At 47.2% G+C, this 16,244-nt stretch overlaps 1 protein-coding gene across 2 annotated transcripts in view; it reads right to left on the bottom strand.

Moving 5' to 3' along the window:
• LOC147624227 (S-adenosyl-L-methionine-dependent methyltransferases superfamily protein) overlaps positions 1 to 14,702 on the bottom strand; it is a 60,433-nt gene extending 45,731 nt beyond the window's left edge. The window contains exons 1-2 of one of the 2 annotated variants that reach the window (XM_086819174.1): positions 14,450 to 14,702; positions 10,039 to 10,117 (exon numbers count right to left, since the gene is read on the bottom strand). In XM_086819174.1, the coding sequence (XP_086675300.1) occupies positions 10,039 to 10,117; positions 14,450 to 14,636 (266 nt within the window). In that variant the 5' untranslated portion in view covers positions 14,637 to 14,702. The remainder of the gene's footprint in view (positions 1 to 10,038; positions 10,118 to 14,449) is intronic. The other variant, XM_086819176.1, reaches the window with a different exon arrangement.
• Positions 14,703 to 16,244: the final 1,542 nt, after the last annotated feature.

Raw genomic sequence — 16,244 nt, 5'->3', positions numbered from 1 at the left:
CAACAGAGTAACCCACTCCTCTAGTCGGACTGCTGTTTTCTTTTTTTGGTGATCTGGACAGGCTGGCTATAGTGCTTTTCTCTTTCTGTCTTGCATGAAAACAGGCCAGCAGCAGCTGCTGAACCTTCTCTCTCTAGCTTGAGGCTTGGTAGGACATAGGTTACTTATCTGCATCTCTCTCCTCACATACACTACAGTCTGGCAGTAACTTCTGTATATCTTCCGCGCCTTCAGATGTATAACAGTGGACTATCACGGGGCAGATTTGGGGCTGTTTGGAACTGTTTCTGGGACTGATTTGGCCCTGTGTCTAGGGCTGTTGTCACGTGCATCCTACACTTGGATGCCACGAAGACATATCTGTGCAGAGACCTGGGGTGGAAAACTGGTCCCATGTGAGCCCAGTCTAGGACGAGTCAACCAGGGTTCCACTCCAGTCATCCGGGGTCAGGTGTGCATTGTCCTGCACATGAAATAGTGCCAGTCCGCGCTGTGAGTCTCCCTCTGGTATGATGTCAGTGGTTTTGTGTATCTGGTATGACACCGGATGCCAAACCACTGTGTAGACATTTAGGGTTTGCACATAGGAATGGGGCCAGCCAATAGGGCTGCCCCAAGAACAGATATGTGGGCATGGTAGAACCACCCCCATAGGGGCCAGGAAGGCCTTGGCTGTGCCCACCAGCCATGGGATGGGCTGGAAGGGCTGTAGGCCAGCCCTAGGTCCCCTGGACAGGCAGCCGACAGGGCATCCAGCCCTTAGAGCGCTGTCGGCCAGGTGTGGGGCAGCCCCCACAGGCTGCCCATTAGCCAGAGACACAAGCGCATGGTGGCCAGCCCCCTATTTGTGTGATGCACAGGTTTTTCAGCATTAAATGCTGATTATTCAGGTCGTGAGGCTTTTTATAAACAGCCGCCTGGTTTTAATCCAGCCGACCAGCACCCTGGAGGGGTATAAATACCCATAGTCCAATCATTTCATAATTCACCAAGTGCTCAGTGGTTTCACAAGTTTCTTCCTGATGTCAAGTGGGACAAGCACACTTTCCAAATTAGTCGGAATGTATCAAACGCCCCATTGACCATTAAGTGTAAGCCAAGAATTCTGAACTTTCTGCTCATAAGCCACTTGGAGGCTAAACGAGCAATCAAGAAAGGCACCCATTGTGCGATGATATACATCCAGACTGCACAGACGGTGGCCAGTGCTTCCAAGAAGTATTTGACTCTCCATGAAAAGTTCCAAAAGATTTTTCTTCGGGACAATCTCCCTCCCTAGCTCCCCCCGTCCAGACCGGAGGACCACAAGATCGATCTCCTCCCAGGCTCGGAACCCCCGAGCAAGTTTCCATATCGCCTTTCCAAGGCAATGGAATCGGAACTGGACCGCCAACTCCAAAAATTGCCTAGCTTCATCCGCCCCAGCGTGTAGCCATTTGCAACACCAATCTTGTTTGTCAAGGAGAAAGATGGGTCTTCTCATTTGTGTGTCAATTATCATGCACTCAATAAGCTGGCTATCAAGAGTAGATTCCCGATGCCTCCAATAGATTATATTCTGGAGAGGCTAAATGGGGCTAAGGTGTTCTCGAAACTCGATTTAAAGAGTGGGTACCACCAGGTAAGGATTGTGGAGGGGGACATCCCCGAGACAGCCGTCCGTACGGAACGGGCCCACTATGGATTTGTGGTCATGCCTTTTGGCTTAACGAACGCCCTAGCCACATTCAACCGCATGATGATACATGTGTTCCGGAAATTGATTGGAAAGTGTGTGTTCATATTTCTAGACGACATACTAGTATTTTCAGCTACGGTCAAGCAGCATGACATTGATGTGGAGAAAGTCCTGAAGTTGCTGGAAAGCAACGAGCTCTACGTTAATGAAAAGAAGTTGAAATTTTATTTGTTCGAGATTCATTATCTTGGATATATGATAAGTGCAGAAATCATTCGACTTGATCTGGCTAAGGTGGCCGAGATTGTCAATTGGAAAGTACCTCAGACTGCTTATGACATCAGATCCTTTGTGGGTATATGCCAGGCATACTCCACCCACATAGACAAGTTTTCTAACCTCTCGGCGGATCTCACCGATCTACTAAAGGGTGTCAAGACAACAAGGCAACGGATTCGAATGACTCCATGAGCGTTGAAGGCATTCAAGAACCTCAAGGTGGCTTTATCAGAAGCGCCTTGTTTAGCACTTGCCTCGTGGGACGAGCCATTTCAAGTGATCACCGATGCGAGTAACATCGCAATTGGAGGTATATTACAACAGAATGGTCATCCAGTAGCTTACATGTCTTGTAAGTTTGCCCGCAGAGAAGAATTACTAAGTCTACAATCGTTAACTCCTCGCAATAATACAGGCCTTGAAACATTGGAAACATTTTCTTTATGGCCATGACTTTGAGGTTCGCACTGACCATCTGGCATTGCGCTGGATCCAGATAATGCCAAGTGCACAATGGAGTGACTGACAACACTGCTGGAGCCAGATATTCCAGCAATTTGATGGTATGATTGAGTATCTTCCAGAAAAGGCCAATCCAGTGGCTGATGCTTTGAGCAGGAAGGAACAAGTGACTTTAATTCAGACCACTAGACTCGACCTTGTTGGTACAGGACTAGACGACATGAGGCACACGTACGCGGATTCCGAGGAATTCGGTACACGGTGAAAACAGGCTGGAAACAAGCATTGGATGCCACAGGACCATGCTACTTTTTGATACGAGATGGTTGGCTTTTCTACAAAGGCCGACCATGTGTCATGAAGTCGTTCAGGGTAGCTCCTCTCCATGACGCCCATGACGCCATTACTAGTGGTCATAGGGACTTGAATTCAACTTTGGAGGAATTGGAACGGCAACATTATGTTAGAAGTCATCTCCCGTCTTAATCAGACACCAGGGCCTCTGTTGTGGGTGTGCCCGCCCTGTATAGGTGTTTTATCATTTTTCCTCACTCCCCGTATTTTTCCCATTTTTTTCCATTTTTTCCATGGTGTGGGTGGATGCCACAGGCTGGCAGGAGCCTCTGATGCTGGCCGACTGCACTCTTGTGTACCTGGAGCTGGCCAACTTGATCAGGAGAGGTCGTAGTGTTTTTCTCTGTTGGCCGACTGGCTGTGCCCAGTCGTGAAGGGCTGGTGGGACTTTATGCGCTGGCCAACTGCACTCATGGGGCCATATAAATAGGCCCCATAATTCCCACATTGTATTCATTCAGTTTTCCTTGGGATCTTGTGTATAGAGAAGAGTTACACGCCTATCTCTCTGTCTTTCTTGTGCTGTCTATTTTCTGCACTCTACTTGCTCTTGTGGTCTCAAGTTTGGTTATCATTTCCGCTGCGTATTTTGACATGGTATCAGAGCCCTAGGCTCTTGAAAGATCTTGGGAGTTTTCTGAGCAAGAGGGGGATAGTTACGTTGCTGATTGGAAGAGAAGTTGCAAGAGGAAGGCGGGCTTAAGTGCTGGACAGCCACTTGCAGGTTTAGAGTTTTTTTTCCCACCCACCCACCCTTTTCAGTTACATCCCCGCGATGGCAGATTTGTTAGAGATGGCTGAGAAGCATGTGAAGATCCCGACTCTCCCCACGTTCCCAGTGGACCGTCAGTTGGACGGGAACAATTACGGCATCTAGAAGGTTATGATGGAGTCTGTGCTGGAGTCATATGACCTTGCTGATTTCATCGTCATCGGGATTCCACGGCCAAAAGCAAAGGAAGGGGAGTTACTGTCGATGAAGAAGGACCGAGAGAGTAGGATCGTGTCAACGCCAGGGTCCGGTCATTTATTTTCCTCAATTGCACACCACAAGTAATCAATCACGTAAAGCACATGACGCTGGCCAGAGGCATATGGCAGCACTTGGCTTCTCTTTATAATAACAGGGTATCACCCATGAAAAGGATCTCCTTGGAAGTGCAGATGCGGGTTATGAACCCTGCAAAGTCATCGACGATGCGGGAGCACATTAACAAGCTGTAGGCTCTTCAGCAGGAAGTCCTCCAGGCTGGGAAGGAGATATCATCTGAAGACATGGCCATTACTTTGCTATCCCACTTGCCTGCTCAGTATTCCGCTTTCTACTCCTCTTTGATTACGAGTGGCAGGCTCAGCACCATTCCTTGGGAGGAGCTTGTGCCCATGGTCTTGGACCAGGAGGAATGTTTCACAAACCCTCCTCATAGCGGAGGTTCAGAGGCCTTAACTAGCCAATGGTCGAAAGGCCGGAATAACAACCGGAATAACAACAAGGGCAAAGGAAAGACTTCACCGGAGAAGTCTTCTGAGACGAAGCCCGACACATAACGAGAGAAGCTGAAGGCCGAACGATCCTACAATGATTGTGGCGAGAAAGGCCACTATTGGAGGAAGTGTCCTAAGCGGACTGGGAAGAATGCTGATTCTTCAGCCTCAAGCTGCAAAGACTCCTGCATTTGTGCACTTAGAGATAATGGACTCCGAACTTCTTGATCTTCTTGATCTTGATTTTCTTGATTTTCGAATTAGAGTTTACAGAGATTTTACACACTGATTTGTGTGGACCTCAGCAGACACCATCATTGGGAGGATCTCTCTATTTTATGCTGCTTGTTGATGACTGTACCATTCACATGGGTCTACTTTCTTTCACAGAAGGACCAAGCTTTTGCACGGTTCAAGGATTGGCATGTGATGGTGGAGAAAGAGTCTAGATTGCAGGTAAAGACTCTCAGGGCTGACAAAGAAGCTGAATTCTCCTCGACTGTATTTCTCAGATTTTGTGCAGATCATGGCATCAAGAGGGAACTGGCCAATACAGGATCGCCTTCGGAGAATGGAGTTGTAGAACGCAAAACAGGACTCTGGTGGAGATGGCGAGGACCATGCTAGAGCATCGTGATCTTCCTCGTCCACTTTGGGGAGAGGCTGTGGCAACGGCTGTCCATACCCTCAACCGATCTCCGACGACTTCAGTACCTAATATGACTCCGTTTGAGGCATACTTTGGCAGGAAACCTGATGTCTCGCACTTCCGTGTTTTTGGGAGTGATGCGTATGTACATATTCTGAAGAAGCAGAGGGGGAAGCTTGACTCCAAGTCCCGCAAGCTTGTATTTGTGGGGTATAAATCTCTTTCCAAGGGATACAGATTGTATGATCCAGACAAGAACGAGATTGTTGTCAGCCGAGATGTGGTCTTTGATGAGGATGTTCCAGTATCCACTGTCGAGGAGCCGCCACTTCTTGGAGATCCAGAAGAGTCTGAAGATGATTCCCAAACCATTGCTCCAGTTGATCACCCTCAGTCAACACAGGAGGTTGAGCCCGCAGCTGGAGTAGCCCCCGCAACAGCAGGAGGCTCCACGATCTGTTCGAGTACCTAGGTGGTTGTTGGACACCCTTCGCGAGTCAGGTGTCCCGGAGTTACCCTCCGAGTGGACCACAGAGGACGGCCCTCGAAGATCACATAGAGTCCGAGACACAAGCAATACAGCGGAGGTAAACTATGCTCAGAAGTCTCGTATTATGCGGGACAAGGAGCCCACTTCGTCAAGAAAGCCCTCTCATAGGATACTTGGAGGAAAGCCATGCAGGTGAAACTTGATGCCATCGAGAAGAAGAACACAAGGGAGTTAGTACCGAGGCCGTCGAAACAGTCAGTCATTGGTCTCAAATGGGTCTTTAAGACCAAATATGCGTCGGATGGGTTGGTGGACAAACACAAAGCTAGACTTGTGGCTAAAGGTTATGCTTAGCGGCCAGGCATCGACTACGAGGATACCTTTGCACCGACAGCACAGATGTCCACGATTCGGACCGTTCTTGCCCTTGCTTCTTCTCAAAGGTGACCCGTGTATCGAATGGATGTAAAATCTGGGTTCCTTAATGGTGACCTGCAGGAGGAGGTGTATGTTGAGCAACCTCCAGGCTTTGTTGTTCCAGGATCAGAAGGGATGGTTTACAGGTTACGTAAGGCCTTGTATGGTCTTAAGCAGGCTCCCAGGGCTTGGAATCAGAAGATTGATTCTTTCTTTGTTCGGACTGGATTTCACAGATCGGTTGCAGATCCTAACCTGTATCTCTTTCGGGAACGCGGCATGGTTACAATTATCATCCTTTATGTGGATGATCTCATTCTCATCGGCGGTCATGTGGAGCACATTGGCGTGACGAAGGCTGCCTTGTCAAAGGAGTTTGAGATGACTGACTTAGGCTTACTCCACTTCTTTTTGGGATTGGAGATCTGGCAGACCCAGAGGGGGTTTTTCGTCTCTCAGCAGCGGTATGTTCATGAGTTGCTTGAGGCCTTTGGGATGGAGAACTGCAAGCCTATTACTTCGCCGATAGATCCAAACACAAAGTTAACCGTTAAAGATCCTTGTGAGCCAGTTGATGCCTCGCAATATCGGAAGTTGGTTGGTTCATTGATCTAGTTGCTGAACACCAGATTGGACTTGAGCTTCTCCGTGGGGCTGTTGAGCTCTTTTATGCAGACTCCATTGAAGTCTCATTGGGACGCAGGATTGCGGATCTTGCGGTATCTACAGAGTACGAAGGATCTAGGACTCTTTTACACAGGAGGGGATGGAGTAAGACTCCAAGGTTGGAGTGACTCAGATTGGGGAGGATATTTGTCAAAAGGTGAAAGCTCCTCGTGGGAAGAAGATAGGGTTGTTACAACCCTTGCCAATTCCTGAGGGACCTTTACAAGATATTTCGATGGACTTTGTCACGAATCTACCTCCCAGTCCAGATAAGCGTAATACTCAGTGCTTGACTATAGTTGATAGATTTAGCAAATTTATTATGCTTATTCCATGCAGGGCCAATGTGACCGCCGAGGATGTTGCCCAGTTGTTCATTCGGCATTGGTACCCGATTGGCAGGATTCCTAGGACCATAGTGTCAAACCGAGATGCCAAGTTTACCAGTCATTTTTGGAGGGCATTGTTTGATAACTTTGGTACTAAATTAAATATTTCCAGTGTATTTCACCCACAGACGAACGGCCAGACAAAGATCTACAACCAATTAGTTGGCCTTTGATGTGCTGAAGTGTTATGTCCACGATCAACAAGGTAAGTGGGAATCATATTTGCCTTTAGTTCAAGCTGTTTTGAATGATTCTTTTTCTTCAGCTATTGGCAGGACTCCATATGAGGCAGCGTTTGGAAGACCATTCCAGTCACTATTGACCAGGACCTCGTCTTCAGTACCTGAAGCGAATAGATTGACAGAGTCTTACCAGGAGATTTTGGAGTCAGTAAAGGACAGGTTGGCTAAAGCGCAAGAGGCCTACGCTCGCCAGGCCAATAAAGACCGAAGGGATATGAAGTTTTCGGAAGGTGATTGGGTGTATCTTCGGATTATGAAGCAAAGGTTGAAACAGGTGGGCAAGCGATGCCCAAAGTTGTCATTCAGGAGCTTCGGACCTTTTCCCATCCAAAGAAAGATTAACGAGGTTTCAATGAAGTTGAAGCTACCTCCGAGTTGGACTATACACGATGTGTTTCACGTCAGTTGGTTCAAGCCATATGCAGGTCCGATCCCTTCAAAAGTTAAAGACGAGGCGGAACCAGATATCATTGATGAAGCTAAAGTTATGGTTCCAAAACAAATCCTTTTGCACCGCTTCAAGCGCGGCTCAAGCCAAAGGCAAAGACAGTTCCTCACAACGTTTCAGGACCGAGGAACCCACAAAGCGGTATGGCTTGACAAAGAGTTTTCGACAACTATCGTTGTTGATGGATTATTTGGAGGCTATGCAGCTTCCGTCAAGTTAAGCAGAAGGGGATGTCACGTGCATCCCGCACTTGGATGCCACGTAGACATATCTGTACAAAAGGTGCAGGACCTAGGGTGGAAAATTGGTCCCATGTGAGCCCAGTCCGGGACGAGTCAGCCACTCCAATCATCCTAGAATGATGTCAGTGGTTCTGTGTATCTGGTATGACACCGGATGCCAAACCACTCTGTAGACATTTAGGGTTTGCACATAGGAATGGGGCCAGCCCATAGGGCTGCCCCAAGAACAGATATGAAGGCATGGGGGAGGTGTAGAACCACCCCCATAGGGGCCAGGAAGGCCTTGGCTGTGCCCACCAGCCATGGGATGGGCTGGAAGGGCTGTAGGCCAGCCCTAGGGCCCCTGGACAGGCAGCTGACAGGGCATCCAGCCCTTGGCCAGGTGTGGGGCAGCCCACACAGGCTGCCCAGCAGCCAGAGACACAAGCGCATGGTGGCTAGTCCCCCATTTGTGTGATGCGCAGATTTTTCAGCATTAAATGCTGATTATTCAGGTCGTGAGGCTTTTTATAAACAGCCACCTAGTTTTAATCCAACCGACCAGCACCCAGGAGGGGTACAATCAAAGGGCCAAGACAGCCAAGGAGAAACTAACGCAAAGGGGTGAAGGATTGAGGGTCAAGGGCAAAGGATTCTCCTCAGCCAAGAAGGTTCAGGTTCAGTCTTTTATTTCAGTTTTGCATCATTCTAATAAAAGCAAATACACCATTCGTGATGGGGGCCCTACAGAGGGTATTCGGGACCCAATACTGTGTCCTCTTCTCCCTCTCTCTCTCTCTCTTGTTCGAATCTCACTCCTGTCGGATAGATCTTCTTAGGTCTCTTGGGATTGTTCCTACGACATTAAAACAGCGTTCTCTATTTTTCTGCACATCTACATTCAGTTTTGTGCGTTATTTTTGTCGCGATAAGTGTGCTGATTTTCTGAGCATTGAAGTTACTGATCTCCCCCGAAGCTTCCGCATGTTACAGCTATCTTGGAGCTGTTATATACTGATTTATGGGGCTGATCTGAACTGAACTGATGGCTGAAGATTGAGGTTATTTGGGCTTGTGAAGAGGGCATATACTATGTCCCATATAAGCTTTGTGGAAAGCTTCACACGAAACGTGGAAATTTGGTGCTAAAAGCACCCTCACCTTGGTTTTCTTGCAACAACTTCTGATTGATAAAGAAGTTAACTATGGGGGGTCGGCCGTTCTGACTTAGTATGTTGTCCACTTTTTGTGGCTTTCTGTTGTGATACTTTGTGTGTGCACTTGAAGTGTTTCAGGCCCAGACTCGTTACAGTGGTATCAGAGCATAGGCTTTCTCGGGAGTGGAGGCTTTCTTTCATCAATGAGGAAGAGAAAAGATCTCAAGTGGGGAACACACCTACTATCATTGCTATTAAGCATGGCTAGCCTATTCGCCTTGCAGCAGTCATGCATCGGATTCACAAATTTATCCTGGAAGTATGGAGTTGGCTTTATGCGCCCGTGCTTAGCACTCTTTCCATTCGGATATTATGAATTATATAATCAAGCTTACAGGCAAGCTATATGGAGATATATCTCATGATATCTTATGGATATGGTGAGGAGATATTTCTTTTGGCTTCATGACTAGCCCGGCAAAGAAAAGCTGTATACTTTGAGTTTTGTAAAGTTGGTGCTTTTTGGCAATTTATTGTAAGCGTTATTCGACACTTAACCCTTGTATGCCTGTACAAGGAGAAGTTTCAGCAAGTTTTGACCTTTGCAAAGCTTGGAACAATGTTTCTGCTGGTGGCAAATGAATGGACAACCCTTTGTGTGGTCCACAGAGGTGATATTGAACTCATGCACAGCTGGTATTGCTAAAAACCAGTGTGCACAACAGTGCCTGGTGGCCCTCTGATTGACCAGCCGGTGCTTTTATAGCTGTGGTTGTGTGACTACAGAGTAAATCTTGATTATGTATACTGGATCATATAGTGGTGCCATATGTAGTCCCAAAACAATGACAAGTGGCATTGAAGAAGACACCTAGTGGGTGAGCCATATCACAACAAATTCAAAGATACAAAAGAATAAACCTCACTAGAAATAGCAAGGACTACAAGCCACATATAGAAGACAAATGCATTGCAAACACTCACATTTTTAGTCATGGTTTTATACATCCTCTAAATGAGGATGAGCTTTGCTGAAATTCTTTTGCATTAATGATTCAATGACTTCACTGTGTTGACAAAAAACTGGAGAGCAATACCTACAAATGAACCAAAGTAGTTATTTTGGTTCCATCAAGAGAATACTCTCGCATACCATCCTCCACCAACTCTCCACCACCTGCAAACAAAACCAAAGCCATGATAATTTGTCTCAAGGTTATGGAAAGACATCCTGAACATTTTTGAGCCCTATAACTTTTAAGCCCATAAGACCGTGCTTGAATGTACAAAAACTTTCACAACACAAAAAATTCAAATCGTTAAGAATATATGAGATGAAATAGGTATTCATTGTTAGCATATTCATCCCCATATTCTTCCCATGTATTGTGCCCATATTTGATCCCTTTTATGGCCCTTGGTTGTGGGTTGGCCACCCTTATTTTCTCCTGTTTTTTCCCTATTTTTTTGGTATTTTTCCAGCCAGCCAGATTATTTTGTCCAGTCGACCAGGTCTGTTGCTCCAGTCGGCCAGCCCCATATGACGTATATATAGGTGGGCTGGCCCCTCCCCTTTTCATTCATTCATTGCTTGAGGTGTGGTTCATGTATTGACACACTCTCACCTTTTGTATCCTTCACTTATGAGACTATTCTGTCTCTTGCTCGAGATTGCTTTCATTGCAGTATATTCAACTTATTAGCTTCATATCTCTCTCTCTCTCTCTCTCTCTCTCTCTCTCTCTCTCTCTCTCTCTCTTGCACATCTCAGATCAGCACACTCTAGTGCTCATCTTGCTTCCACTCTGCACTCTTTCATGTTATCATCGCTCTAGGTTCAAAGCTCTCTCTCTCCTACGCCAGATTTTACCCTATCTACAGCCCGTTCACCTCTGCGTTTTTATGCCTTCTTGAGAAGGACCGTTCCAACAATTCCCTAGCTCTCACTGAGCAAAAATCCACTTGTGCCGATGGCCATTGTATGGCATCTCAACCCGCAGCTTGCGCCAGAGCCCAACTCTTGTTGGTAAGAAAAATGGTCCACCTTCACAAAACGCCTGCCAAGGGTGTTGCTTCAGCAGTGTCAGGGAACCAACAACAATTCAAAGGAGAACTGCTTCCTGGGGGGGCTTCAGTCCATGAAGGACAGCAATGTCCAGCTCAAAGACCGACACACAGATTGAGTCAATGATATTCCTGGCGGGATGATAATGCAGAGGGTGCTCACAAGCCTGACGTAAGGAATTGGACACATAAAATGCTCCATCTCGACTAAATTCATTCGGTCGAGAAGGCAGATCTATGCCTCGCTGCTTAAAATCAGGAAGACAGGACTGTCTTGTGCCATGAAAGAAGGGTAACTTTTCGCTTTGGCTGTTGTGGGGGCTGTAGATCTGTTCTTGAGCCCCCTGTCCAGAAAAAAACACACTAGATCTTCTCTTTATGGTCTGGACTCTATTGGGGTCTCCATAAGAAGGTTTTGCAAATGGTGGCAGTGGAACCACGATAGATTCTTCATCCAAGATTGAAAAATGAGACTCATCTTCCCATCTCCGAGGACTCTGCATAGTCTCATACTCATGCAGTAACTCTTCGTTGGATAAAGTCTTGAGAAAGTCGTCGTCCATCGCCTCTGAACTCAAGATATTGTTTTGTTGTTTTTTCTGTTGTGATCAGCCCAAAAACCCTAACCCTCGAGTTCTACATGCTTTCTAAACTCCCTAGGATCATGCTAGGCTGAAATCTAGACTTTCTAGCACTATACTATGCTGTAAAGCAGCAAAAATGCAGATTTAACGCAAAAACGCAGACCCTAATTTTGCCTGCAAACCCTAAAACGCAAACACTAATTTCAAAAACCCTATGCACAAAACATAAGCTAAGGCCTATCCTAGGATGACCTAAGCTCCAATACCAATGTAACATGGGTTGCGGAAGCGTGTTCATGATTAACGCTAAGCAAAGAAGATTAACACTGATCCTATGTTTAGCAAAGATACATAAGAGAAGGAGAGATAGACCTAATCTACTGTATATTGCCAAAACATGCTATATATACAATGATCTTGCTGATTGACAGATTCATGATGTATACCAAAGATCCTTGCAGTCCTCTACTTGCAATCAGACAAGAGAAACTCCTGTCGATCCACCACTGTGTCCTTGTTGCCTTGCAAACTCTGACAAATGGATCCTCTTCATCTTTGAATGATGATCCTAATGATCCTATTTATAGGAAAAAGGTATGAATTCGTAATCAGGTCGGTTTTGCCTATTTTTCCCACAAAACATTGTCTGAAAAGTCATATTTTGTGTCCAAAAGGTATCCCGACCATTGGGCTTCGCGAGCCTGTAGGGTTGCGAAATCCACTCTAAATCTGCCCATATATTTGCTAATGAGAATATACATGTCTATGAGCATCGAGATTAACAAATGCACATGACAATGGGCTCCGCATGGACTGCCTTCCGCCACTTTAGTACCATTTGGACTTCCCTTTTCTTCACCTCTCTCATAGGAACACCAACATGATTATCCGGTTAGATCTTCTCAGCCTCTACACACACTATACATGGATCAAACCTTCGGAGCTCCCACCGAAGATGCACTTCTATAGAGATCCCTTCCTCACTCTCCTTGAGGATGAGTTCATCCAACAACCGGGCTACGTCAATATTCACATGTCTCATGCCATGCGGATTGCGATTGGCCAGATACGGATTTCATCCCACCGCCTCAAAGTGGAGACGTGAAGAGCTGAGCACGTCTTCAAAGTCAGGGAACTCATAAGGAGACCCAAGGAGAAGAGGATCTACCAATTATGCCACACAGAGGTTGAGACAGATGAGTATTACATATGTCATTGCCACTGTATTATGAGATCTGCGGGAGGTTTCACTATCTGTTCCACGAGGGATTTGGCCCACTCTCATAGTCACAGGGGACGGAGGAAACGGAAGCTTGGGACACTGGGACGCCATCTCAGGACGCGTCAGAAACGGGGACGGGAGGGGACGGGAGGGCGTCCCCCTGGAGGCGTCCCTCACAAAGGACGGGGGACAGGGACAGCTGCAGGACAGGGAACGCTATGGGGGACGGCGGATGGCAGGGAGCCGTTGCGCCTTGCAACAGCTGGTTTTTTGCCCTTTTTTGGCCATTTATGGCTGTTTGGGGATGTTTCTAGCCGTTTATGGCTGTTTGGTGGCCATTTGGGGATGCCTTGAGGCTTGGCCTTTGAGGTTTGGGCCTTGGCCCTTGGCCTTTGACTCTTGAGGCTTGGGCATTGGCCCTTTAGGCTTGGGCCTTGGCCCTTGCCTCTCTCTCTTGCCTATCTAATATCTATATAAGAACAAGGCTACAAGGCTACAAGCACACACACACACACCTTCAAGCAACTCTCTCTCTCTCTCTCTCTAGTCCCTTGAGTCTTGAGTCTTTGGCACTTTGCAAGTTTGCTCATTGCTCAAGCCTCAAGCTTCAAGCGGCAAGCCACACTCCATGAGTGTATCTACTCTCTCTAGTCTCTCTCCCTCAAGCTTCTTCTAACTTCCAAGTTCCAAGCCTATCACACAAGGCCCTACTCTCTACTATCTAGACTCTCTCTCTCTTTCTCTCACCTCTCCCTCAAGCCTCTTGAGTCTTCCAACTTCCAAGCATCTAGGCTCTCACACAAGCACTCTAGACTCTAGAGTCTAGTCTCTAGTCTCTCTCCCTCAAGGCTCAAGCCTCTCTCTCTCTCTCTCTCTCTCTCTCTCTCTCTCTCTCTCTCTCTCTCTCTCGGCTCAAGGCTCAAGGCTTAAAAAGTAGAAAAACTTTTAAAAAAAGTATTTTTTGAGTGCCGTTCCCTCCCCCGTCCCCATTTCCTACTTATGGCCATCCCCCGTCCCATCCCTCCCCCATCCCTTGTGACTATGCCCACTCTCCTACGATCATTGACTTCCCGAACCAGCATTGCCTAGGGCTCTTCCTGCTTGAGCTCTGCAAACACGGAAACACTTTCTTGAGAGAGCTTTTATCCCAGCCACCCCAACCCTTCCCTTGCCGGCCAACTATCACCAGCTTCTTCTGGACCCAACAGGAGGAGGATACCCATATAGTGGATCGCGTGGACCCACCTTGGGCTACTCCGGACTCACCTCGCCCGAGAGGCAGTGTGCCTGGCATCCCCGGCCCCCCGGATGTCGGCCACGATCCCCTCATCAGCTCCAAATCCGGAACATGCTCCATCGCCATCAAGCTACCTTTCCATGAGATGTAGCTAAGGGAGACCTCTCGGCCATACTTGGTATGTTGGAGAGCGGTGTACCATCTCTTGGGGGCTCCTCTCATGTTTCATGTTCCTAGTATTCCATGGAGAGTTTTGTACCTCGACAGGTTCAAGTACTACTACTCCGTCTCTAGGCATGGTAAAAAGAGTACTTAGGAAATTGTGGAGACAACCTCAGGAAAATCCTGAGCTTCTAACAAAAGAACATTTGAAACAAACAATCAAGGGAGGTAAAAATGTATAACTTGAGCAAACCGTGCCGAGAAAAGCGTTGCTTTTTGATGAGCACTTCCTTCTGGTAGGGGCTGCAAACGGAAGCGAGGTGGGGAGACGTTTAGCGTAGCGAGAAGAGAGCTGCCCAGAGAGGGTCGGAATGAGGAAGGCTGGTCTCGAACCGGGCCATGCAACACACAAACCGCAGGGAAGTCTCATCTTTTGCCTCCCGTCTGGGGCTGGAGTTTTTTCTTTTTCAGTTTTTAGCCCACTTGCCTTGAGGCAAGTTGGCCTTCAAGTGTGGCCGTCAAGTGAACCCATTACTCTAGAAAATAGACTTTGGAATGCTTAAGAAGTAGAGGGCCACGCATAGTGGGGTGTCCTTGGGGATTTAATTCACACGTGGGTTTGCATGTGATAGTATGAGGGTGGGTGGCAGACAAGTGTCTCGCACATGCAGGTGGGCGGGGTGACAGGAACCAAAGGATGGTGGTCAATCCGATGAGTCGGGAGATGGTGGATGGAGGGATAAGAGGAGAAGAAGAGGTATCGCGAGGTGCATGAAGGTGGTAGAGAGGCGAAGAAGCTGCAGCAAGACTGGATCTCTTCACGCTTAAATGCTCAAGCTAAGCCAAACAAATCTCCGCAGTGATATCTCCCCAAACTTGGTTAGAAGGCAGATAGGCTTGTTCTCTATGCACAGTGCTATTCTGGTATGCCCAAGGAAACCGTTGAGAAAAGGTGGAGCTGGGGAGATGGCTACAAGATGAAGTGTTTCATGAGAAAGTTATGTCCGAAGTATTCTACTTAGGGAAAGGCTTCTTTAACGTGCTTTCTCGATGTAAACAAGAGTCTCGAAGAGGCATGTTTGACGTGGATAGATATCATGGGACTTTCACCTTGGTTGAGGCCTGCCCTGGGAAACTTAGCTAGCGCAATAGGCCCTCTGTTGTTTGTCCCGAAAGACGATGATAATGGGCACCACTCAAATAAAGTTTGTATCTCTTGGAACACTTTGATGGAGACACCTAATGTGCTGGAGGTGGAGTTGGGGGAGTTAGGGAAGATGATGTTGAAATTGAAATTTGGGAGTTTTCCAAGGGCGTGCTTTAGATGTGGAGGCTTTGGCCACATAGCCAAAAACTGTGGATTGGCTAAAAATGCGAAGACGGGCTGAGAGGGAAGGAAGGAGGAGGGTTCATGTGGGGGGAGTAAGGTCGGGACCAGTGATAGATAGGAGGATAAAGAGGATAAGGGGAAGGGGAAGGGGAAGATGGTCATGGAGAGAGGGGGATCCGAGGAGCAGGATTGGACCAAGGTAAGAGATAGAGCTAAAGGGGGAAGTAGTCTTAGGCAAGTTAAAGGGGAGACTAGGAAAAATCAAACCAACATTGAGGAAAAGGGAGTTTAGGGGGGGGGATCCCTATATGGTTTGAGTCCATGTTTTTATTCTAACCCATTTAGGAGGAGATGATAGTGAAACTTCTTCCATGGGGATATTTAACTGGCAAGTAGACACAGCATGGAGGGACATACATCAAGGAGCGGGGGGGCATAGGGAAAGTTTAACTGGGGAAGAGGAGGCTAAAGTGGAGATGGTTCTGGCCACTGCTCTAGAATGATTAGGAAAAGTGAAATGAAGGGGTGCACTTGGAATGTTAAGGGACTAAGGGACAAGAAGAAGAACACGGCTTTTTGGGGGTTAGTGAAGGCCTGGGGGTTGTCAATGATGGCAATTCAAGAACATAATCTATTTGGTATGAAGTGTTGGAGAAAGGAGAGCTTTAGGGATTGGATGGTGTTGTATGGGGGAGTAAACTCAGGATT

The sequence above is a fragment of the Cibotium barometz genome, chromosome 25 (genome assembly GCF_041138505.1).
Source record: "Cibotium barometz isolate CiBa-2024 chromosome 25, ASM4113850v1, whole genome shotgun sequence".
Lineage (NCBI taxonomy): Eukaryota > Viridiplantae > Streptophyta > Polypodiopsida > Cyatheales > Cibotiaceae > Cibotium > Cibotium barometz.
This window is presented reverse-complemented; position numbering and strand designations above follow the sequence as displayed.